This window comes from Felis catus, chromosome B2, assembly GCF_018350175.1.
Source record: "Felis catus isolate Fca126 chromosome B2, F.catus_Fca126_mat1.0, whole genome shotgun sequence".
Taxonomy (NCBI): Eukaryota; Metazoa; Chordata; class Mammalia; order Carnivora; family Felidae; genus Felis; species Felis catus.
Genome location: NC_058372.1, coordinates 118,085,897 through 118,109,525, shown reverse-complemented (window position 1 = coordinate 118,109,525; position 23,629 = coordinate 118,085,897). Strand labels below are relative to the sequence as shown.

At 39.2% G+C, this 23,629-nt stretch overlaps 1 protein-coding gene across 8 annotated transcripts in view; it reads right to left on the bottom strand.

Moving 5' to 3' along the window:
• Nucleotides 1-23,629, bottom strand: part of AKAP7 (A-kinase anchoring protein 7) — a 156,761-nt gene that overhangs the window by 55,907 nt on the left and 77,225 nt on the right. For 4 of the 8 annotated variants that reach the window (XM_023254370.2, XM_023254372.2, XM_023254371.2 and 1 more), the window contains exon 7: nt 7,630-7,777. In XM_023254370.2, coding sequence (XP_023110138.1) covers nt 7,630-7,777 — 148 coding nt within the window. Of the gene's footprint in view, nt 1-5,887; nt 7,333-7,629; nt 7,778-23,629 lie in introns of those variants that run through there. The other 4 variants (XM_045058043.1, XM_045058045.1, XM_045058046.1 and 1 more) reach the window with 3 other exon arrangements.

Below are 23,629 nucleotides of genomic sequence, written 5' to 3'. Positions count from 1 at the left end.
TCTGGGTCTCTCTCTCTCTCTCTCTCTCTCTCTCTCTCTCTCTCAAAGGTAAACATTACAAAAAAATTTTTTTTAATTATGTGCAATTTTGTATATAAGTTATACCTCAGTTAAATAAAAATAGTGTGACAGAGGGGGAAAAACTGGGAAAACAGAGTTCATTATTCTACTCTGTGCTATTTAGTTTTGTTGATGACATTTTCCATAATAGAAAGTGGGAAAAAGTCTTTAAGTTTTAGGAAGCTGTTAAACTCATGGTAATAAAGCTTTCCAAAATTCTTATTTTTGCCTGAGAGCTTGAATTTTATCATAGTAGTAAATCATGTCAGATACCCCTGATGTGACAAGTTTACTTTAAAGAAAATGCCTGCCAAATGCCCAGATGTGAAAATGATAGTTTGTGAGTCATGTTTCAACAAAAATGACGTTTCAGAAAAGGAAGTCACTACTTTAGCTCATAGTTTAAATAATGATACAAGTGCCCTTCCTGAGTCAACCTCCTGCTTCAATATGCTGCTGAGGTACTTTATGAACACTTCTCATTTATGTTAATAGAATACGAAAAAAGACACACATATAGAGACAAATTAAATACAATTAATTACTTTTACTACTCAGCAAAAGCATTCTTACGTGAAATTGGCTTTTTTAGCTTTTTATTTATTTTTGAGAGACAGCACAAGTGACAAGAGGGGCCAATGGAGAGACAGAGAATCCCAAGCAGGCTCCATGTCCTGTCAGCACAGAGCCTGATGTGGGGCTCCATCCCACAAACCCTGAGATTGTGACCTGAGCCAAAACCAAGAGTTAAACGCTCAACCAACTGAGCCACCCAGGTACTCTGAAATTGGCTTTTTTTTTTTTTTTAATGTTTTTAAGGGCATGTGGATGGCCTTGGATAGCATAAATTCATTGATTCACATCACTTGGAATTCTCACTGTGTTTCAGCCCATAAAGTCGGAGTCTGGTATCTTGCTGGTCTGACCTGTTGGGCACTGGATATAGGCTGAGTTGACTATAACTGAGTCGGCTCTAACTTACCTATGACCCTTTTCATCTTCTACAACTGTAACTGTGCACACCTGTATGCTTCTATTTGAGCCCACGGATGGCCCAATCCTAACCCTCTCACTGCCTCTGTGCTATAGTCTGAAACTAACTTAAAGTCTTAACTTCAGGATCCAATCTTGTGTTATTACAGGAAGTATTAAATTTCACCCTCTTTTTATCCCACGTCTATCTGCTCAGTCTTTTTATTACACATCCTCTGTCTCAATATGTATGACTGTGCCTATCTCCTTTCCTACCTCTTTCACCTACTTCTACACCCAAACCTAGCAAGCTCCTTGCCACACCTTCCTTAGCTAACTAGATTACAGGTTCAATCGTTAGTCTTTGCAGTGTGTCTCCTATGACTAATATTGCCTCTTCACTGCTTCCCAACCCATCGCTTCCCTCCCCTGTAAATCATAACCGCTGCTCCTAGAAGGTGTCCTTTTGCTACTCTCCATCTGCCTATTCAGTCTTATCCTATTCTTTTGACCTCTGCCACTCCTTACTCCCACACTCTCTGAGAAGATAAAATCATAAGCTTCTTCCACTGTGTCCTAACATAGCCCACTATTGTCATGGACAAAACCCTATTCATCTATTCCTCATTCCTCCCCATTTCTCATTGCCCAGTGACTATCACACTTAAGGACTGTCTTATAGTTCTCCATACCTCATTATACCGAAGAGAGGCATATACACATTGTAATTTTTTTAATGTTTTATTTTTGAGAGACAGAGAGAGACTGAGCATGAGCGGGGGAGGGGCAGAGAGAGAAAGAGAGGGAGACACAGAATCCGAAACAGGCTCCAGGCTGTCAGCACAGAGCCTGATGCAGGGCTGGAACCCACGAGCCGTGAGATCATGCCCTGAGCCGAAGTTGGACAGTCAACCAACAGAGCCACCCAGGAGCCCCAAGGCATATATGCATTGTATATGCTCAATAACATTCATTAAGTTAACGATGACTAATTATTATGAAACCAAAAAACAGTCAGGATCCCAGAAAATTATGGTTTCCACATCTACTTGCGAAAGTTATAAAGAAATACACTGGCCTGACAAAACAACAACAACAACAACAACAACAACGTCTAGACCTTTCAAATTCCCCATTGCCTCCTATAAGGTATGTCTGAGAGCTGAAAGTAAACTAGTCTTTGCAATCATTAAATTGCTCATCAATCTTACAAAGGGTGTCATTTAGTCAATTACCTCCCCTAAGGAAATATAAATGGGATATAGCTGCCTGAGAAAAATTAATTCACCCAACTGTTAAGTAGCTCACTGAGAACAGCTTCCACCATGCTAGGATACCTGAGCCATATTTCATTCCTGGTTTCACCACAAAAAATTTTTTTTTACCTTTTTTTAAAAAAAAGTCTTATTTCGAGAGAGAGAAAGCATAAGCACATGCAAGAGGGGAAAGGGCAGAGAGAGAGGAAGAGAGAGAGAATCCCAAGCAGGCTCCATGCTGTCAGCACAGAGCCTATGTGGGGCTTGAACCTATGAACCAAGAGATCACGATCTGAGCCGAAATCAAGAGTTTGATGCTTTACCGACTGAGTCACCCAGGCGCTCCTTTTTTTTTCCTTTTTGGATTTGAATTTTAGCTGATTATTGCAGTTAGGTTTGTAAGGAGTTGCAGCCCAATATTAAGTAGGCGTAATATTACCCAAAGTTTTGATGATGAGAGAACTAAGAGATATAACCTTTTTTTGTATCTGAAAATATGAATGATGTCTCCATATTCTACCAAACTCCCCTAACACTCACATCGAGGTATATGATGGCTAAAGACAGAGGAAAATGCTCAGCATTGAAATGTAAAGCAGGCACAGGAAACAGCAATAGCTGGCAGGGGGATCCAAATTCAGAGGGCTTCAGGAGCCAAGCACAGAGTGAGAACAAGTTCAGCAAATTTATGGTAACAACAACAGAATACGGGGGATAATAAAAAGCAGCTACTTCTAAGGTCAGTGTGCCTACTACCCTATCTAGAAAATCGCTACCATGCAAGAATGGAGAACCAGTATCACATTTTCTGATTTTTCAGAAGGCAGCAGAAACCCAGATTTTTTACATAAATCACCCCAATACTGGCAAATTACTAAAATTAGAAAACAAACAAACAAACAAACCCTGTGCCAGTGAAGTACAAAATGGAAGATGCTAATTTGTGATCTTGGAACATACAATTGGGGTATAAAAAATATTATAAAAATATATTCCTAAAGCTAAATCCCTACTTCACACTCACTTTTAGCAACTGGATTTCTGCATTAATCCTCTGTGTCCGAGTACTTGTATAAATGATCATACCAGGTAGATTAAAAGCTCAAATGCTGGGGTGCCTGGGTGGCGCAGTTGGTTAAGCGTCCGACTTCAGCCAGGTCACGATCTCACGGTCTGGGAGTTCGAGCCCCGCATCAGGCTCTGGGCTGATGGCTCAGAGCCTGGAGCCTGTTTCCGATTCTGTGTCTCCCTCTCTCTCTGCCCCTTGCCCGTTCATGCTCTGTCTCTCTCTGTCCCAAAAATAAATAAACGTTGAAAAAAAATTTTAAAAAAAAAAAAAAGCTCAAATGCAAAAGCAATAACAAAAAAACTGGAAGACATAAATGAATACGTATCAAATCTTTGATTTGGAGATGACTCTATAATAATGGAAGAAATCACAGGAGAACGTTCCATCTATAATTTAACAAAAATTAAAAACATTTAATGTGAAAATTGCCTTGTGACCAAAATTAAATGTAAAATAAAACCTGGTAAATATTTGGACCAATATGGCAAAGGGCTAATTGTCTTTACTATAAAAACAAAACCCAAAACAAAACAAAACAACACATCTCACAAATCGATGAGACACAAAAAGAATAGATTCCAACTCCTTATGGACAAGCACGGTTTGCTGTTGCCAGTTCATCTGCCAAACCACAGATGTACAACACAACGAGCTCTCAAAAACCTAAAAAGCATCAGAAGAAAGGAAGTGCCACAAAAGATCCAACAAATAGAAGAATTCACACCCACGGAACTAGAGATTTAAAAAATATGGGAAGTCTTGTTTGGAGAAATGTCTACTTGGCTCTTCTACCCATTTTTAAATCCGATTATTTGTCTTTTTGTTCAAAATGGCCAACAGACACATGAAAAGATGCTAAACATCACTAATCATCAGGGAAATGCAAGTCAAAACCACAATACAATGTCATCTGACACTTGTTAGAATGGCTATCAACAAAAAGACAAGAACCAATAGGTGCCAGCAAAGATATGGCGAAAACAGAACCCTTATACGCTTTTGGTGGGAAAGTAAATTGGCTCAAAGACTATAAGAAAGAGTACGCAGAGTCCCCCAAAAAATTAAAAATAGAAACACCATATGATCCAATAGATCTGGATATAAACCTAAAGCAATGAGAATAGGATTTCAACCAGATATGAACTTTCATGTTTATCACAGTGTTATTCACAATATCCAAAATATGGATAAAAAGATGTCATACGTACACACAATGGAACATTATTCAGCCATGAGAAAGGAGGATATCCTCCCACTTGCAACAACATGGATGGACCTTGAGCACATTATGCTAAGCAAGATAAGTCAAAGAAAGACAAGTACTGTATGATATCATTTATAAGTGTAATCTAGGAAATTAAATCTGTAAAAAATATAATAAAATCATGATTACCAGAAAACTGGGGGTTGGGGAAGTAAGAGTAATGGTGTTTTAAAGTGTACAAACTTATAACAAGTAGCAAATAAGTCATAAAGATCTAGTATACAATATACTTAATATAAACATAAATATTGTACAGTTATATAATGTGATAAATATCACTACATTGGCAATTAAAGCATAATACATAAATATATCAAAGTAAAAACTTGTACTCCTTAAGTTTATACAATGTTACACATTAAATTCACTCAATAAAAAAGAAAAAACTAAAATACTTTTAAATATATAAAAAGAACATTAATAATTAATTATATTGAAATCCTCAAAGAGCTGAATGAAGCAATAGCATCCACAAAGCAAAGAACAGAAGAGGAAAATATGAAAAAGAATCAACTGGAAATCTTAGAAATGAAGCATATACTCATTGATATTTTTTAAATAATAATGATAAGATACCCTAAATGGCATAATTGAGACAGCTGAAAAGAAAATCCATGACTTGGAATCTAGTACTCTCCAAGAATGCCTCGTTACCAAATTAAGACATAGGAAATATGCCAATCCGAAGAATTCCCTCCCTAGAGAAATTCACTTATGTACCTACATACAAAGTTTTATAAAAAATTCCAAGTCTTTGAACCGAACTTCTTACCCTAGAAATTCTGAATGCAAAATATGTTAAGAATTTAAATCTGTCCCATTCTATAAATGCATACAATAAAATATTGGTTCAAGGTACAGGAAACAGGCTTTAAATTTGAGTCAGGATCAAATCAAAAAGAAGTCAGTTAAATCTGATCAAGAAATGAAACTCACAAAGAAAGTATCCTCAATCTTCCTAAATACTCTCAATTACAAAACTCAGATAAGATTAAGATTGAGAAAATCAATAACTAGCCATAGCAAATAAAGGAATTCTAGTGTGTATTAATTATAACACAATAATTATTATACTGGATGCAGATATTATTTAAAAAAATTTTTTTTAGTTTATTTATTTATTTTTAGAGAGAGAGAGTGTGTATGAGCAGGGGAGGAGCAGAGAAAGACACAGAGAGAGAGAGAATCCCAAGCAGGCTCCACACTGTCAGCGCAGAGCCCAAAGCAGGGCTCGAACTCAAACTGTGAGATCATGACCTGAGCTGAAACCAAGAGTCAGACGCTTAACAGACTGAGCCACCCAGGAGCCTCATCGAGGCAGATATAATTTTAAAGTTCATTTTGACATCACAAAATTTGACAGAAAAGGTAGAGTATTTGTAATAGGCAAAATCCATTTTTTAAAATAAATGTTAAATGATCAGTATGGGGATACAAGATTGGTGGAGCTTAAAAGAAGCTAAATTGCTTTGAGTTAGAAAAAGATGAGAGATAAAGAAGCCTGAGGGGAAAATCTAGAGATATTGCCTGGAATAAGGGGAGTTTTGAAGACTAAGCTGAAAAGAGCAATAAAATAAAAAATTCAACGGTTGATGTATTGTAATTTGGGATGAGCTGAACACAGCTGTCTAATGGCAATGTCAGTGATACATGCCAATCCCACAGTATCTTCAGGAAATTCTACAGATTGCTCAGGGGGGTTTGTTTGCTTTTTAAATGGGAGTGGGAGAGGCAATGAAGCACTGAGCTCTCCTTCAAGGTTGGCCTAAAGTAATCACAGAGAAGATATGGCAAGCTAGCCAAAATCGGTGTTCCACAAGAAAATTGTACATTTGCCATTTGCAATGAACTTAAAAGGAAATGCTTAGCCCTCATCAAAACTTCATGGAAGACAGCACTCCAGCAAAACTCCTGAAAACACAAAAGTCTTCCTTAAAAATCGACTTGAAATGTTTCAGAACGTAAATTCAAACGACATATTGAGTATCTTCTGTTTAAGATAGCTAAGATCTTTGGAAGATAAGATGACGACCGCTCTGAAGATACCTAGTGAGAATTTGGAAATAAAATTGTGTCTCTGGAACATTTCCTTAATGCATTAAAAAGACTTCAGTATTAAGATTCTTTCAGGATGTATACTTCCATGGGTTTTCTTCAAGCTGATGTGGAGAGAAATTATCTTGGTTGAAGACCTTGAAATATTTAGATATGGGTATTTATCTTCTTTGAATATTTTCATGTTACTTCAAAAGTATACAAATCAGGTTATCTTGAAGTTCACCATTTTATAAGAATGATGCCTGGATTTGAAATAGCACATGTGAATCACATGTGAACAAATTCCTTTGAATACATTCACACTGCAGAACAGCCCTGCTCTGGCTTAAAAAAAAAAAAAAAAATCTTCATTTGGTTTATACACTTCTCACTTGGAAACGTAATTGTGTATGAGTCTGTCTTAATCACATGCCATCTCCCTGATAAGATGAGAGAAGTATTCATGTGTGAATCTGTTTCCTCACAAAACATGTTTCCTTTGGGGAAGAAATTGAAGAACACGTTTTCAATCTTTGCAGGCCACCTAGACTTTATCTTCTCAGAATGAAACGTTCTGACCTGGAATATTCTATTCCTAATTAAAAGCAGCAAACATGAAAATGCCTTGTGTGGAATGGTGCGTTCATACAGGTCCTCACTGGAGAAAATGTTTTCTTCATATTCATGAAATAAAATTAAACTGGAATGAATTTCGAGTCAACATTTCAAGACTTCATTATATTTAAAGCGCAAAAGTATATAAAAACCAAAGGTACTAAAATCTTGACCGAAAAACATGAACCATGCGTGTGTTTTACAAAATTTCCAATGTATTATCGCCAAAACATAATATTTACAAAAATACATCGCTGAAAAAAACATATACATCTAGCCCTAAGTATCTGCCAAAAAGAAACAATATTAACAAAATCAAAATTAAAGATAATAAGTAATTTTTAAATGGCACTCACCAATCACAATTGAAGACTCACAGTGATAATAACCGTTACTTTGCTTTTTCTTTAGCATGGAGCAAAGATCTATGCGATGTACCATTTCTTCTCCAAATCTGTGACTGATAAATTTTTCATAGAATTCGGGGTCTATTTTTTTCACTCCCTTGAAATGACAAAACAAAATCACATCACTCAATCATTCCACTGAGGCAGGGCAGCTACTTCATATTTATATCCCTTTCTTGGAACCTGATATCACACTTCGGTACACAATACAGCCTACTGGCATTTGAAAATGGATACCACAAAATGGTTTTAAAGTTGTTTTTAAAGTCTCCCTGTCTAGGATGAGTTGTATTTAAAAAAAAAAAATCATTGAAGAATGTTGGGTTTAAAATTGGCAGCATTCAGAACTTCACACGCTTCAAGCTTCTGAAATAATAAAGTATATCAAGTTGAAATTTGAGGTATAAAAAAAAGAGTAATTGTCTTCAACAGAGAAATGGATGAATTTTTAAAAGTGATACAAATTTTAACATTTTATAGTGTTTAAAATGTTTTAATAAGATGAATACAATTTTTTTATTTTTTAAACGTTTATTTTTGAGAGACACAGAGACAGAGTGAGAGTGGGGGAGGGGCAGAGAGAGAGGGAGACAGAATCTGAAGCAGACTCCAGGCTCTGGGCTGTCTGCACAGAGCCCGACATAGGCTTTGAACCCATGAACTGTGAGATCATGACCTGAGTCGAAGTCAGACACTTAAAACGACTGAGCCACCCAGGCACACCAGATGAATGCAATTTTTAAACTCCTTATGTAAGAATCATTTAAAAAAATTTTTTTTAACGTTTATTTATTTTTGAGACAGAGAGAGACAGAGCATGAATGGGGGAGGATCAGAGAGAGTGGGAGACACAGAATCTGAAACAGGCTCCAGGCTCTGAGCCACCAGCACAGAGCCCGACACGGGGCTCGAACTCACGGACCGTGAGATCGTGACCTGAGCCGAAGTCGGCCGCTTAACCGACTGAGCCACCCAGGCGCCCCTGTAAGAATCATTTTAAAACAGGGGCACCGGAGTGGCTCAGTTAAATCCGACTCAATTCTAGCTCAGATCATGATCTCACAATTGTGAGATCGAGCCCTGTGTCAGGCTGTGCGCTCAGCATGGAGCCTACTTGGGATTCTCTCTCCTCCTCTCTCTCTCTCTCTCTGCCTGCCCCCCAAAATAAATACATATTTTTTTAAAAGAACCATTTGAAGACAAAGGTTATTTGAATTGGAAGAGGAAGTCATCAGATCTTCCAAATTGTTCTCTACCTGCCTCTCCTTATTCTCAGTGCCTTTCATATCAAGAAGAAGGCTGGTTGGTGAACTCACAGTGGAAGCCCTTGCTACCTGTGTAGTTTCCCCAAACAAGGGAAGGAATGTCTCCCTCTCCCCTTCCTATGCAATGGTCCTGCAGCCAGCCTCACAGTCCCAAAACACAGTCCACAAGATGAAGGTACAATACTTTCCAGGTCAAGTTTACTGGCTATGTGTGAATTTTTCCTTTTAATTTATAACTTAAAAGAATTTTACCCTGGCAATACTTGTCATCTGTTTAAAAATTAGAAAATACGAAAAATCGGAAAGAGAAGAAAAATAATTCATGTCCTTTCCAACACATTAACAGTGTGGGTATACCCTTCAAGTCTTTTTCTATGCATATATATATATATATATATATATATTATATTATATTATATTCAGATTATATTTATATAAATCTTATTAAAGTACAGTTAGAATACATATTTTCCCTTTTTATTCACAAAAAAATTATGACAAACATTTCAAAAAGATATAAAAACAAAAAATTAAAATGAAATCACGCCACATTGAAACTACTACAATTTTGTTATTTATTTCTCCTGTGCAAAACAAAGTACTTTTTTTTCTTTTTTATGGGAACGTGGTTGAGCCATGAGTACTATTTGGCAATCAGCTTTTTTTCCCAGTTAGTATGTCAATAAGTAATATACAGATGTGCAAGATATTTTTAATATTTTTGTTGCCACAGTACTCCACTATATGGGGGCATCATTAATTTATCCATCCAACTATTTATTGTTAGACATTTAAATTGCCCTTAATTTTTAATATTATATTTAACATGTTTTTGTTGATCTATGTTCTTGTTCCGTATCCAAGCTGAGCTGCTGCCCTTTCCTAACTGCTCCACTCACAGACTTTCCTACCTCCATTAATAGTAAATGTTCTAGCTGACCAGGCGGAAAGCCCTGGGGTCACCCTGAATTTGCCTCTTTCTTTCAGTGTTGCCTCCAATCCAATCTTGTTGGCTCTCCCTTCAACACATGACTAATTCTCACTACTGCCTTGCTACCTTGGTCCTGTCTTTCACCCAGATTATCCTGATAGCCTCCTGTTTTCTCACCCTTGCCTCCTCTACAGCCAGAGTGATCCTATCAAAACATACATCACATCAGGTCACTCCTCTGCTGAAAATTCTCCAGAGGTCCCCACTTTTCTCAAAAGTAGAGCCAGCTTCCCCAGAACAGCCCACAAGTTCCTGCTCTGCCCTCTCAGTAATTTCTAGGCCGTGTCTCCTGCTCATCCCCCTTCCTCTCCTGGCAATGTTCTTCCTCCAGATATCCTCATGGCCAGTCTCCCATCCTGCCATCCTGGGAGACTGCCTGCCTTCCAATTTTTTCTTTCTTTCTTTGTGTCTTTGTTTCTTCCGTTGTTTGTTTGTTTCTTTCTTTCTATCTTATCTTTCTTTTTATCTGAAAGAGAGAGTGCACATGCACAGAGACAGGAAGAAAGAGAGGCGGGGCGGGGGGGGGGGGGGGCGGGCAGTGGAATCTTAAGTAGGCTCACGCTCAGCACACAGCCTGATCCAGGGTTCAATCTTACAACCCTGAGATCATCACCTGAGCCAAAATCAAGAGTTCCATGCTTAACCAGGCGCCCCTCAAATTTTATTTTCTTAACAGAATTTTACCTGACCACACTCTTTAATTTGCACTCCCAAATCCTTTCTACGCTTCTCTCTTCATAAATATCTATATACGTTCTTCCACAGCACCTACCACCTCCTACCATACTGTGTAATTTACTTTACTGTGTTCATTTTTCACGGCCTGTCATTATCTATCTCTCCCCATTAGAATGCATGTTCCCCAAAGACAAAGACTTTTGTCTGACTTTCATTCACTGAAATGTCCCCAGTGCCTAGCACACTGCTTGTCAAGGAACAGTGCTTAATAAATAATTGTCACAAATGTCATATGACTTCACTCATATGTGGAATTTAAGAGACAAAACAGATGAACATAAGGGAAGGGAAGCAAAAATAATATAAAAACAAGGAGGGGGACAAAACATAAGAGACTCTTAAATACAGAGAACAAACTGAGGGGTGCTTGAGGGGTTGTGGGGGGGATGGGCTAAATGGGTAGGGGCATTAAGGAGGACACTTGTTGCGATGAGCACTGGCTGTTATATGTAGGGGCTGAATCACTGGATTCTACTCCTGAAATCGTTATCGCACTATATACTAGCTAACTTTGATAGGAATTAAAAACAAAAACAAAAACACCGAAGTGAAAAAAATCATAATTGTCACAAATTCAGAGGATAGAGTTTCAAAAGAAGGGCAGTTGACAGCATCAAATGCTGTTCATTCTAAATTCAGTAAGAGTGAAACCAAGTGGACTTCTTTTGGTTTGGTGGGTAGGGGGCCCTGAGAAAGCAGCACATGGTACTGAGGGGCAATCGAAATGTGGGAGTTCAAACGAGCTCTGCTACTTTTCAAGATGTGGTTTGGCCTCAGTTTCCTCATCGATAAAATGAGGTTAACAAGTGAACCTACTTCAAAGTGTTATATGGACTAAATAAGTGAACTTCTAAAATGTTTAAAACAGGGAAATAGAGTAAATGCTATCATATTTACATGACAAATGCTATTAAATATATACAACACTCTTATATATTGTCATTAGTGAACTTAGAGGAATAACTTCAATAGAGGTAAGGTTGCAGAAAAAGTTCTTAAAGGTTCTGAGTAAATGGAAACTGACCGTGCTTACTTGTCTTTTAAATGCTTTTTCACTTGTGCATGGGTGCTGGTTGGGAGCGGGAAGGCAAGGCAGGCTGGTGTCATCCCCTTAGACCAGGCACAAGATGACCAGTCATAACTTAGGAAAAAAAAGGAACTTCAATTTTCAAGGACCAACGCCAGCACTGGCTAGCCACTATAATCTCCATTTCAGTTTTGTAAGATATCATTATTTTTTTTTAAGTAAGAAATAAGGGAAACATTAGAAACATCGTTAAGCTAATTAATTTTAGCAAAAAAGTAAGAACTGATTATTTTTGCAGTTCTTCACAGATGACTTCCAACATGAGTCTTCAAGGAATGAATTTTTACTAGACAGTGGAACGGAATTAATTCTTTAACTCATAATTTACAGAGAGAACTGTGGTTCAAAATGCATGCCTTAGGAGGCACTGAAATTATATGCCCTGAACAGAAAGCATCTTTAATAATAAAGAATCTAGAAACAGGTAAGAATCTGCTTTGTCTGATATATAATATTAACATGGTCTTTGTTCTCTAGAGAATTTTTTGGCAATATATTTCTTTTTTTTTTTTTCAGGCACTTTTCCCCATAGCAATATACATCTTCTCTAATAAAATGTATCTGAATTGGTCTCCCCACAGCTGCAGCAGGTGGTGTTTTTTTCCATAATAAAATAAAGGACAATCATTCTAAGAAAATAAATGAGTATATCAAAGTTGAATATCAGTCAGGGTAAGGCTAAAAAGGTTCCTATTTTCTGAATGGATCCACTGGGTTGCCAAAACAGTCCCAGAGATATCACCCTGAAAGGTTCTAGTTCAAAGCTAAGAAGTCTGGGTTAGCATTATTTTTAGGTTTTAGACGCACCCCCCCCCCCCCCATTATTCCCTGTTTCCCTTCTTCATTGGCCAGGCCCTTTCCAAGGTACCTTGTCATTTAAGGATTGGTGGAAGTATATCACATTAGGAGAGCTCAAAGAAAATTATAAAAATGGTTAAAGCCAGAAAAATTTGACCTGTAAAGGCCAAGAGAGTTGGGATTATTTCAACTGGAGAGAAACAACGTGTAGGGTATCTTCAACAAGACCATGTCAAGGGAGTTGCAACCCTGCAATGGTGGATAGGCTTGGTGACTGTCTAATGCTACATCTGAATCTTATTTTTGCCTTGAACCTAGCAGGCACAGGGGATATTTTCAAGGGCTTCACATTTATCATTTTACCTAATATAAGTGGCATATCAATTATACAACATAACACTGAAGGAAGTCAAATACAAGATAGAAGACTTTGAAACAATAAATTAGTAGCAAGAAACATCAAACAGAAAAACTTTTCAAGACTATCTTAATTAAGCATTAGAAAGGACTAAAGTTTTACTTTCCTTTAGCCTAGTTTCAGGCACGGTTTAGGGAGAATTATCAGTGACATTCACAGCCACTTGATAACCTTTGATACGTTGTACAATGAATCCCTCAGAACTTCATTCTCGATTGCAATTGGCACCCAAAGAGCCAATACGGCAAAAATGCCACTGAGACCATGATGAGTATTTTTAGAATCATCCAAGGCGGCATCTGCTAAATAACGTAACCTATTTACTCGGGAAGCACTCACCAACCATATCACTTACGTTTAGCTAAATGATGTGTCTAATTTAATATGTGCCAAAGAGGCCTCAGACTGATGTTACTATGCACCCAACTTTATTTCGGTATAGAAGTAAAGACAGCCATGAAATATGAAAATTCACTTTAGTTCACAATCTGAATATGAAAATCATTCTAAGGTTCTGAAAGATAAAATTTAATTTCTGTAAGAAGGTTATTGTGATCAGAAGGACAATGGAATACCAGCTTCATTAAAAAGGTTAAGAATTTTTTACGATAGCAGATAATTTCTTATCGAGACTTGTTATCTTACACTAATCACGACTTCCATGATGAAAACATAAATAGGCTGTATATCAGATGAAGAAATGATGTGTCCTGCTGATATTCCTGGAGCTCTGCTGTGTTTTCTAATACTTTATTCCTGTTATGCAGTAGCTATAAAGAAATGTATGTTTCATGTGATAATGACCTGAAACCAAAATTCAGAATGTAAATTAAAAGCCAAACCAAACTGGTTTATCATTTTGGGGATTTGATGGTCAAAGAAGAATGGCAATCTTTTATACTCATTTTCATAACTGGGAAAAGTTTACATGTCTGTAGTAGTACGGCATTAGTTAAAAAACTAAAATATTTTTTAATGGCCACTGCCCCTAATGAAAAGTTACATATTGGCAATTCAAAGTTATAGAGAGAATGTGTATATTGACATGGGATTTCTCTGAGGCAGATCTTACTTTATAATTCTTTTTTAAGTATTATGCTTTATTTTTTTTTATATATGAAATTTATTGACAAATTGGTTTCCATACAACACCCAGTGCTCATCCCAAAAGGTGCCCTCCTCAATACCCATCACCCACCCTCTCCTCCCTCCCACCCCCCATCAACCCTCAGTTTGTTCTCAGTTTTTAACAGTCTCTTATGCTTTGGCTCTCTCCCACTCTAACCTCTTTTTTTTTTTTTCCTTCCCCTCCCCCATGGGTTCCTGTTAAGTTTCTCAGGATCCATAGAAGAGTGAAACCATATGGTATCTGTCTTTCTCTGTATGGCTTATTTCACTTAGCATCACACTCTCCAGTTCCATCCACGTTGCTACAAAAGGCCATATTTCATTTTTTCTCATTGCCACGTAGTATTCCATTGTGTATATAAACCACAATTTCTTTATCCATTCATCAGTTGATGGGCATTTAGGCTCTTTCCATAATTTGGCTATTGTTGAGAGTGCTGCTATGAACATTGGGGTACAAGTGGCCCTATGCATCAGTACTCCTGTATCCCTTGGATAAATTCCTAGCAGTGCTATTGCTGGGTCATAGGGTAGGTCTATTTTTAATTTTCTGAGGAACCTCCACACTGCTTTCCAGAGCGGCTGCACCAATTTGCATTCCCACCAACAGTGCAAGAGGGTTCCCGTTTCTCCACATCCTCTCCAGCATCTATAGTCTCCTGATTTGTTCATTTTGGCCACTCTGACTGGCGTGAGGTGATACCTGAGTGTGGTTTTGATTTGTATTTCCCTGATAAGGAGCGACGCTGAACATCTTTTCATGTGCCCGTTGGCCATCCGGATGTCTTCTTTAGAGAAGTGTCTATTCATGTTTTCTGCCCATTTCTTCACTGGGTTATTTGTTTTTCGGGTGTGGAGTTTGGTGAGCTCTTTATAGATTTTTGGATACTAGTCCTTTGTCCGATATGTCATTTGCGAATATCTTTTCCCATTCCGTTGGTTGCCTTTTAGTTTTGTTGGTTGTTTCCTTTGCTGTGCAGAAGCTTTTTATCTCCATAAGGTCCCAGTAATTCACTTTTGCTTTTAATTCCCTTGCCTTTGGGGATGTGTCGAGTAAGAGATTGCGACGGCTGAGGTCAGAGAGGTCTTTTCCTGCTTTCTCCTCTAAGGTTTTGATGGTTTCCTGTCTCACATTTAGGTCCTTTATCCATTTTGAGCTTATTTTTGTGAATGGTGTGAGAAAGTGGTCTAGTTTCAACCTTCTGCATGTTGCTGTCCAGTTCTCCCAGCACCATTTGTTAAAGAGGCTGTCTTATTTCCATTGGATGTTCTTTCCTGCTTTGTCAAAGATGAGTTGGCCATACGTTTGTGGGTCTAGTTCTGGGGTTTCTATTCTATTCCACTGGTCTATGTGTCTGTTTTTGTGCCAATACCATGCTGTCTTGATGATGACAGCTTTGTAGTAGAGGCTAAATTCTGGGATTGTGATGCCTCCTGCTTTGGTCTTCTTCTTCAAAATTCCTTTGGCTATTCGGGGCCTTTTGTGGTTCCATATGAATTTTAGGATTGCTTATTCTAGATTCGAGAAGAATGCTGGTGCAATTTTGATTGGGATTGCATTGAATGTGTAGATAGCTTTGGGTAGTATTGACATTTTGGCTATATTTATTTTTCCAATCCATGAGCAGGGAATGTCTTTCCACTTCTTTAAATCTTCTTCAATTTCCTTCATAAGCTTTCTATAGTTTTCAGCATACAGATCCTTTACATCTTTGGTTAGATTTATTCCTAGGTATTTTATGCTTCTTGGTGCAATTGTGAATGGGATCAGTTTATTTGTCTTTCTGTTACTTCATTGTTAGTGTATAAGAATGCAACTGATTTCTGTACATTGATTTTGTATCCTGCAACTTTGCTGAATTCCTGTATCAGTTCTAGCAGACTTTTGGTGGAGTCTATCGGATTTTCCATGTATAATATCACGTCATCTGCAAAAAGCGAAAGCTTGACTTCATCTTTGCCAATTGTGATGCCTTTGATTTCCTTTTGTTGTCTGATTGCTGATGCTAGAACTTCCAGCACTATGTTAAACAGCAGCGGTGAGAGTGGGCATCCTTGTCGTGTTCCTGATCTCAGGGAAAAAGCTCTCAGTTTTTCCCCGTTGAGGATGATGTTAGCTGTGGGCTTTTCATAAATGGCTTTTATGATCTTTAAGTATGTTCCTTCTATCCCGACTTTCTCAAGGGTTTTTATTAAGAAAGGGTGCTGGATTTTGTCAAAGGCCTTTTCTGCATCGATTGACAGGATCATATGGTTCTTCTCTTTTTTTTTGTTAATGTGATGTATCACGTTGATTGATTTGCGAATGTTGAACCAGCCCTGCATCCCAGGAATGAATCCCACTTGATCATGGTGAATAATTCTTTTTATATGCCATTGAATTCGATTTGCTAGTATCTTATTGAGAATTTTTGCATCCATATTCATCAGGGATATTGGCCTGTAGTTCTCTTTTTTTACTGGGTCTCTGGTTTAGGAATCAAAGTAATACTGGCTTCATAGAATGAGTCTGGAAGTTTTCCTTCCCTTTCTATTTCTTGGAATAGCTTGAGAAGGATAGGTATTATCTCTGCTTTAAACGTCTGGTAGAACTCCCCTGGGAAGCCATCTGGTCCTGGACTCTTATTTGTTGGGAGATTTTTGATAACCGATTCAATTTCTTCGCTGGTTATGGGTCTGTTCAAGCTTTCTATTTCCTCCTGATTGAGTTTTGGAAGAGTGTGGGTGTTCAGGAATTTGTCCATTTCTTCCAGGTTGTCCAATTTGTTGGCATATAATTTTTCATAGTATTCCCTGATAATTGCTTGTATCTCTGAGGGATTGGTTGTAATAATTCCATTTTCATTCATGATTTTATCTATTTGGGTCATCTCCCTTTTCTTTTTGAGAAGCCTGGCTAGAGGTTTGTCAATTTTGTTTATTTTTTCAAAAAACCAACTCTTGGTTTCGTTGATCTGCTCTACAGTTTTTTTAGATTCTATATTGTTTATTTCTGCTCTGATCTTTATTATTTCTCTTCTTCTGCTGGGTTTAGGCTGCCTTTGCTGTTCTGCTTCTAGTTCCTTTAGGTGTGCTGTTAGATTTTGTATTTGGGATTTTTCTTGTTTCTTGAGATAGGCCTGGATTGCAATGTATTTTCCTCTCAGGACTGCCTTCGCTGCGTCCCAAAGCGTTTGGATTGTTGTATTTTCATTTTCGTTTGTTTCCATATATTTTTTAATTTCTTCTCTAATTGCCTGGTTGACCCACTCATTCGTTAGTAGGGTGTTCTTTAACCTCCATGCTTTTGGAGGTTTTCCAGACTTTTTTCTGTGGTTGATTTCAAGCTTCATAGCATTGTGGTCTGAAAGTATGCATGGTATAATTTCAATTCTTGTAAACTTATGAAGGGCTGTTTTGTGACCCAGTATATGATCTATCTTGGAGAATGTTCCATGTGCACTCGAGAAGAAAGTATATTCTGTTGCTTTGGGATGTAGAGTTCTAAATATATCTGTCAAGTCCATCTGATCCAATGTCTCATTCAGGGCCCTTGTTTCTTTATTGACCGTGTGTCTAGATGATCTATCCATTTCTGTAAGTGGGGTGTTAAAGTCCCCTGAAATTACCACATTCTTATCAGTAAGGTTGCTTATGTTTATGAGTAATTGTTTTATATATTTGGGGGCTCCGGTATTCGGCGCATAGACATTTATAATTGTTAGCTCTTCCTGATGGATAGACCCTGTAACTATTATATAATGTCCTTCTTCATCTCTTGTTACAGCCTTTAATTTAAAGTCTAGTTTGTCTGATATAAGTATGGCTACTCCAGCTTTCTTTTGGCTTCCAGTCGCATGATAAATAGTTCTCCATCCCCTCACTCTCAATCTAAAGGTGTCCTCAGGTCTAAAATGAGTCTCTTGTAGACAGCAAATAGATGGGTCTTGTTTTTTTATCCATTCTGATACCCTATGTCTTTTGGTTGGCGCATTTAATCCATTTACATTCAGTGTTATTATAGAAAGATACGGGTTTAGAGTCATTGTGATGTCTGTATGTTTTATGCTTGTAGTGATGCCTCTGGTACTTTGTCTCACAGGGTCCCCCTTAGGATCTCTTGTAGGGCTGGTTTAGTGGTGACAAATTCCTTCAGTTTTTGTTTGTTTGGGAAGACCTTTATCTCTCCTTCTATTCTAAATGACAGACTTGCTGGATAAAGGATTCTCGGCTGCATATTTTTTCTGTCTATCACCCTGAAAATCTCGTGCCAATTCTTTCTGGCCTGCCAAGTTTCAAAAGAGAGATCAGTCACGAGTCTTATAGGTCTCCCTTTATATGTGAGGGCACGTTTACCCCTTGCTGCTTTCAGAATTTTCTCTTTATCCTTGTATTTTGCCAGTTTCACTATGATATGTCGTGCAGAAGATCGATTCAAGTTACGTCTGAAGGGAGTTCTCTGTGCCTCTTGGATTTCAATGCCTTTTTCCTTCCCCAGTTCAGGGAAGTTCTCAGCTATTATTTCTTCAAGTACCCCTTCAGCACCTTTCCCTCTCTCTTCCTCCTCTGGGATACCAATTATGCGTATATTATTTCTTTTTAGTGTATCACTTAGTTCTCTAATTTTCCCCTCATACTCCTGGATTTTTTTATCTCTCTTTTTCTCAGCTTCCTCTTTTTCCATAACTTTATCTTCTAGTTCACCTATTCTTTCCTCTGCCTCTTCAAGCCGAGCGGTGGTGGTTTCCATTTTGTTATGCATTTCGTTTAAAGCGTTTTTCAGCTCCTCGTGACTGTTCCTTAGTCCCTTGATCTCTGTAGCAAGAGATTCTCTGCTGTCCTGTATACTGTTTTCAAGCCCAGCGATTAATTTTATGACTATTATTCTAAATTCACTTTCTGTTATATTATTTAAATCCTTTTTGATCAGCTCATTAGCTGTTGTTATTTCCTGGAGATTCTTCTGAGGGGAATTCTTCCGCTTGGTCATTTTGGATAGTCCCTGGCGTGGTGAGGACCTGCAGGGCACTTCCCCTGTGCTATGCTGTATAACTGGAGTCGGTGGGCGGAGCCGCAGTCAGACCTGATGTCTGCTCCCAGCCTACCGCTGGGGCCACAGTCCGACTGGTGTGTGCCTTCTCTTCCCCTCTCCTAGGGGCGGGATTCACTGTGGGGTGGTGTGGCCCGTCTAGGCTACTTGTACACTGCCAGGCTTGTGATGCTGGGGATCTGGTGTATTAGCTGGGGTGGGTAGGCAAGGTGCACGGGGGCAGGAGGGGCAGGCTTAGATCGCTTCTCCTTAGGTGATCCACTTCAGGAGGGGCCCTGTGGCAGCAGGAGGGAGTCAGATCCGCTGCCGGAGGTTTGGCTCCGCAGAAGCGCAGAGTTGGGTGTTTGCGCGGAGTGAGCAAGTTCCCTGGCAGGAACTGGTTCTCTTTGGGATTTTGGCTGGGGGATGGGCGGGGGAGATGGCCCTGGCGAGCGCCTTTGTTCCCCACCAAACTGAGCTCTGTTGTCAGGGGGCTCAGCAGCTCTCCTCCCTTTGTCCTCCAGCCTTCCCGCTTTCTGAGCAGAGCTGCTAACTTATGTCCTCCCAGACGCTAAGTCGCGCTTATTGTGGGAACACAGTCCGTCAGGCCCCTCCGCTTTTGCCAGCCAGACTCGGGGGCTCTGCTTGGCCATCGAGCCGCCCCTCCGCCCCGGCTCCCTCCCGCCAGTCTGTGGAGCGCGCACCGCCTCGCCGCCCTTCCTACCCTCTTCCGTGGGCCTCTCGTCTGCGTTTGGCTCCGGAGACTCCATTCTGCTAATCCTCTGGTGGTTTTCTGGGTTATTTAGGCAGGTGTAGGTGGAATCTAAGTGATCAGCAGGACGTGCGGTGAGCCCAGCGTCCTCCTACGCCGCCATCTTGCCGGCTTCTCCTTACTTTATAATTCTTAACGACTCCTTCCTTCATCTCTTGGCATAACTACACTTTTCATTATTTGCACTGTCTCATTTCCACCTTCCTCCTGATACAGACCCTTCAATTACCTTCTTGTGAGCCACAGCCTCCCGCAGCCCCTCTCGGCCCGGGTAAGGGAGGCCCTTCCCGTTCAGGCTCAGTTCCATCCAAGCCCGTTCCTGACAGGGACGAAAGCAGGCAAAGGCACCTCACCACACCAGCTATTGGGCTTAGATTAGCATGGTGATTTCGGATCCAGCGCCGGCACCCTGGGTGAGAACTGCCTGGCAGCCTCCCCATCCCCTCTTCTGCCCCTCTGGACCATCTGTTGGCGCTGGGTTCCACCTTGGTCCCCCTGCCCAAGCATGCCCGTTTGCTGCCTGGGTGAGGCCCTGATACCCTGCCTCATGCCTGTCATTAGCTTTAGAGGTGAAAAAGCAAGAGTGATGGAAAATAGAAAAGACAATGGTACTTTGCTTATTGTTTCGAGCCAATCTTAAACAAACAAACAAACAAACAAAATGACGCTCTGTCATCTATCTGTATAACAACAGTAAGAGAAAACTTACACAGGTACGTATATATGTACATACTTACATACTATGTACGGGCACTATTCTAAAACCTTTTACTAACTCACTTAGTAATCACAATAGCCCTGTAAGATTGGTACTGTTATTATCCCCAGAGAAGGAAAGTGAATCACAGAGAAATTAGGTCACTTACCAAAGGACACATAGCTACTAAGAGGCAGAGTGTGGATTCACATTCAAAATAAGCAGAGAGCAGAGACAAATTGAAAAGAATAGAATGATAACATTCAAGCTCATCACTATTTCCTTTAAAATATTAAAATTCTAATAGTATTAATCATCCTTAATATATAATCATATATAATATACTACCATATTTCTAAAACCAATGTGAAAATTACTTTGGGAATCTCTAGCATTCTAAAAATACCTGCCTTTAACATGCTGCATTAATATTAATAAGTGATAATTATATGTCCATAACAAATGAACTTCATAGAGGGAAAAGAGAAATAATTCATAGATGTTACTTAGACATGGAAAAAATTATCCAAATAATCTTTATAAAAAGAGCTCTTCTTCTACTGTTAATACCCAAATAATGGAGTAAAATATTGGCGGAGATTGTCTGCATTTTCCAAACCATCTGTTTGAATATACAGTATTTCTCAATTACTTTAAAAAAAATTTTTTAATTTTAGAGAGAGAGAGAGAGAGAAGAGAGGAGATTGCTAGAAACAGAGAGGGAGAATCTCAGGCAGCTCCACACTCAGCGTGGACATGGGGCTAAATCCCACAACCATGAGATCATCACCTGAGCTGAAGTCAAGAGCTGGACGCTTAACCAGCTGGGCTACCCAAACATCCCCATTTCTCAATTCTTCATTTTATTTTATGATAGAGCATCTATTACTTTACCATGGGGTTTTTAGATAGGTCTTCTCTTCAATCCCTCTATTTATAAATTTGTGTTGAGCACGACTGCGTTGTTTAATCTTAAGGCTTTAGGGAAAGAAACAGAAACTCTTGGGGGCGCCTGGGTGGCTCAGTCGGTTGGGCGTCCGACTTCGGCTCAGGTCACGATCTCGCAGTTTGGGAGTTCAAGCCCCGCGTCGGGCTCTGTGCTGACAGCTCAGAGCCTGGAGCCTGCTTCAGATTCTGTGTCTCCCTCTCTCTCTGCCCCTCCCCTACTCACACTCTGTGTGTGTGTCTCTCTCTCTCCCAAAAATAAATAAACATTAAAAAAAATTTTTTAAAGAAACAGAAACTCTTCACTCTAGCACTGTATCTAATATTTATAATACCTTTCAGCAAGTAATAAGTAGAAATACAGCTGCTAGAATTCTATGTTTTTAATCTACTGTTGACACCTCCTTCTACTAATCCTAACGCTTTGAGAGCAGCTGAATGCTCTTTAGGGGTATCAAGTGGCAAGGAAAGCTGCCACATAGTAAAGATGATGTGTGACTCCTAATACCGCAAGCCACTTCACAAAATCACCAAGAAAATATGAGCTGTATTGCTTCCTGCAGTTTCTTTCCGTGAAGTGCTGCCATCAGAGAGAAGAAGAAACATGGCTTCCACCTGTATTTAGTTCATTTATACTAATGACATATTAACTAGAGAGGTAACATTTTGATGATATCCAGGGCATTCTCAAGGTCACTAGCTCAATGGAAAACTACAACACCTTTATTTTTATTTTTTTCATCCTTATTATTTTTGAAAAAGAGAGAGCGAAAGCAAGTGGTAGGGGCAGAGAGAAAGGAAGACAGAGGATCTGAAGGGGGCTCTGCACTGAGAGCAGGTGGAGAGTCTGATGTGGGGCTCGAACTCACAAACCATGAGATCATGACCTGAGCCAAAGTCAGATATGTAACTGAGCCACCCAGGCGCCCTTATAGCACTTCTATTTACAACAGTCTGCTGCCATATAGGTTCATTCTTTGTCTACTTAGCAAAACTCTTCCCAGTTCCTCCTTAAGTTTTCTTGAGGATAGCATGAGAGAGCATATGCTGTTTGGCCATGTAACTATTATATTTGCCTTGGCTTTTTTCATTACACTAGAACAAAGAAAGAACCTGGTCAGTGAGGCATCCAAGACTGCTTCCTATACAGTTCAGTCTCACTTGGATTCTCAATTCCCCGAGATCCAACCCCAGCTGTGTTCTTGGCTCATCACAGTTTTGTGGTCACTCAGACGCAAACAAGCTGCAGCCCACTCCTCCCTATCACATCTGTTTTCCTAATATTTTGCTGTTTGGAACAAATAAGAACATGTTCTCCCGAATTCACCAACTTAGCCATTTATTTCCATAAACTAAAGATAAAACATAAAATATCCCCACATCAAAGTATCTCGCCATATGTGGTCTATTCATTCACAACTTAATCTAAATGTTTTCCTCCTTCAATCGATAGCTGTCCCTTCTAATCAACCTTTCCCAACATGACGTAATGCCAGCAAATAGGTGTAAAAACTTCCCAAGGTCTCAACAACAAAAACAGGAGAGTAAAGCTGTTCTGCAAAAGATCATTCAGAAACAAGTTCACAGAAAAATCCTAATAATTTTAACTTGTCCTATAACACCAGCTTATGCACTGCAACATACTTCTATTGTGGTTGAACGTGTTCTGCTTTTATAACCTAAAGGTCAAAAAACATTCACCTCAATTGGTTAGATATCTATAGACAGAATTTCAGACCTAATTGTAGCCACAGGTATGATCCAAATGAGAGTTAAATACCTAGAAAGTGTAGACGGGGCCATATATTTGACGAAATATTTTAAATGCATCCACAGACATCACTAATTTTAACCTTGTGGGGTTTTTTTTAAGGTTTTTTTTTTGTTTGTTTGGTTTTTTGTTTGTTTGTTTGTTTGTTTTAGTGAGAGAGAGAGCAGGGAAGGGGCAGAGAGAGGGGGAGAGAAAATCCCAAGCAGGCTCCATACTGTTAGCACAGAGCCCGATGCAGGGCTTGACCCCATGACCATGAGATCATGACCTGAGCCAAAACCAAGAGTCAGTTGCTTAAGTGAGCCACCCATAGCCTTGTAATGTTAAGCAA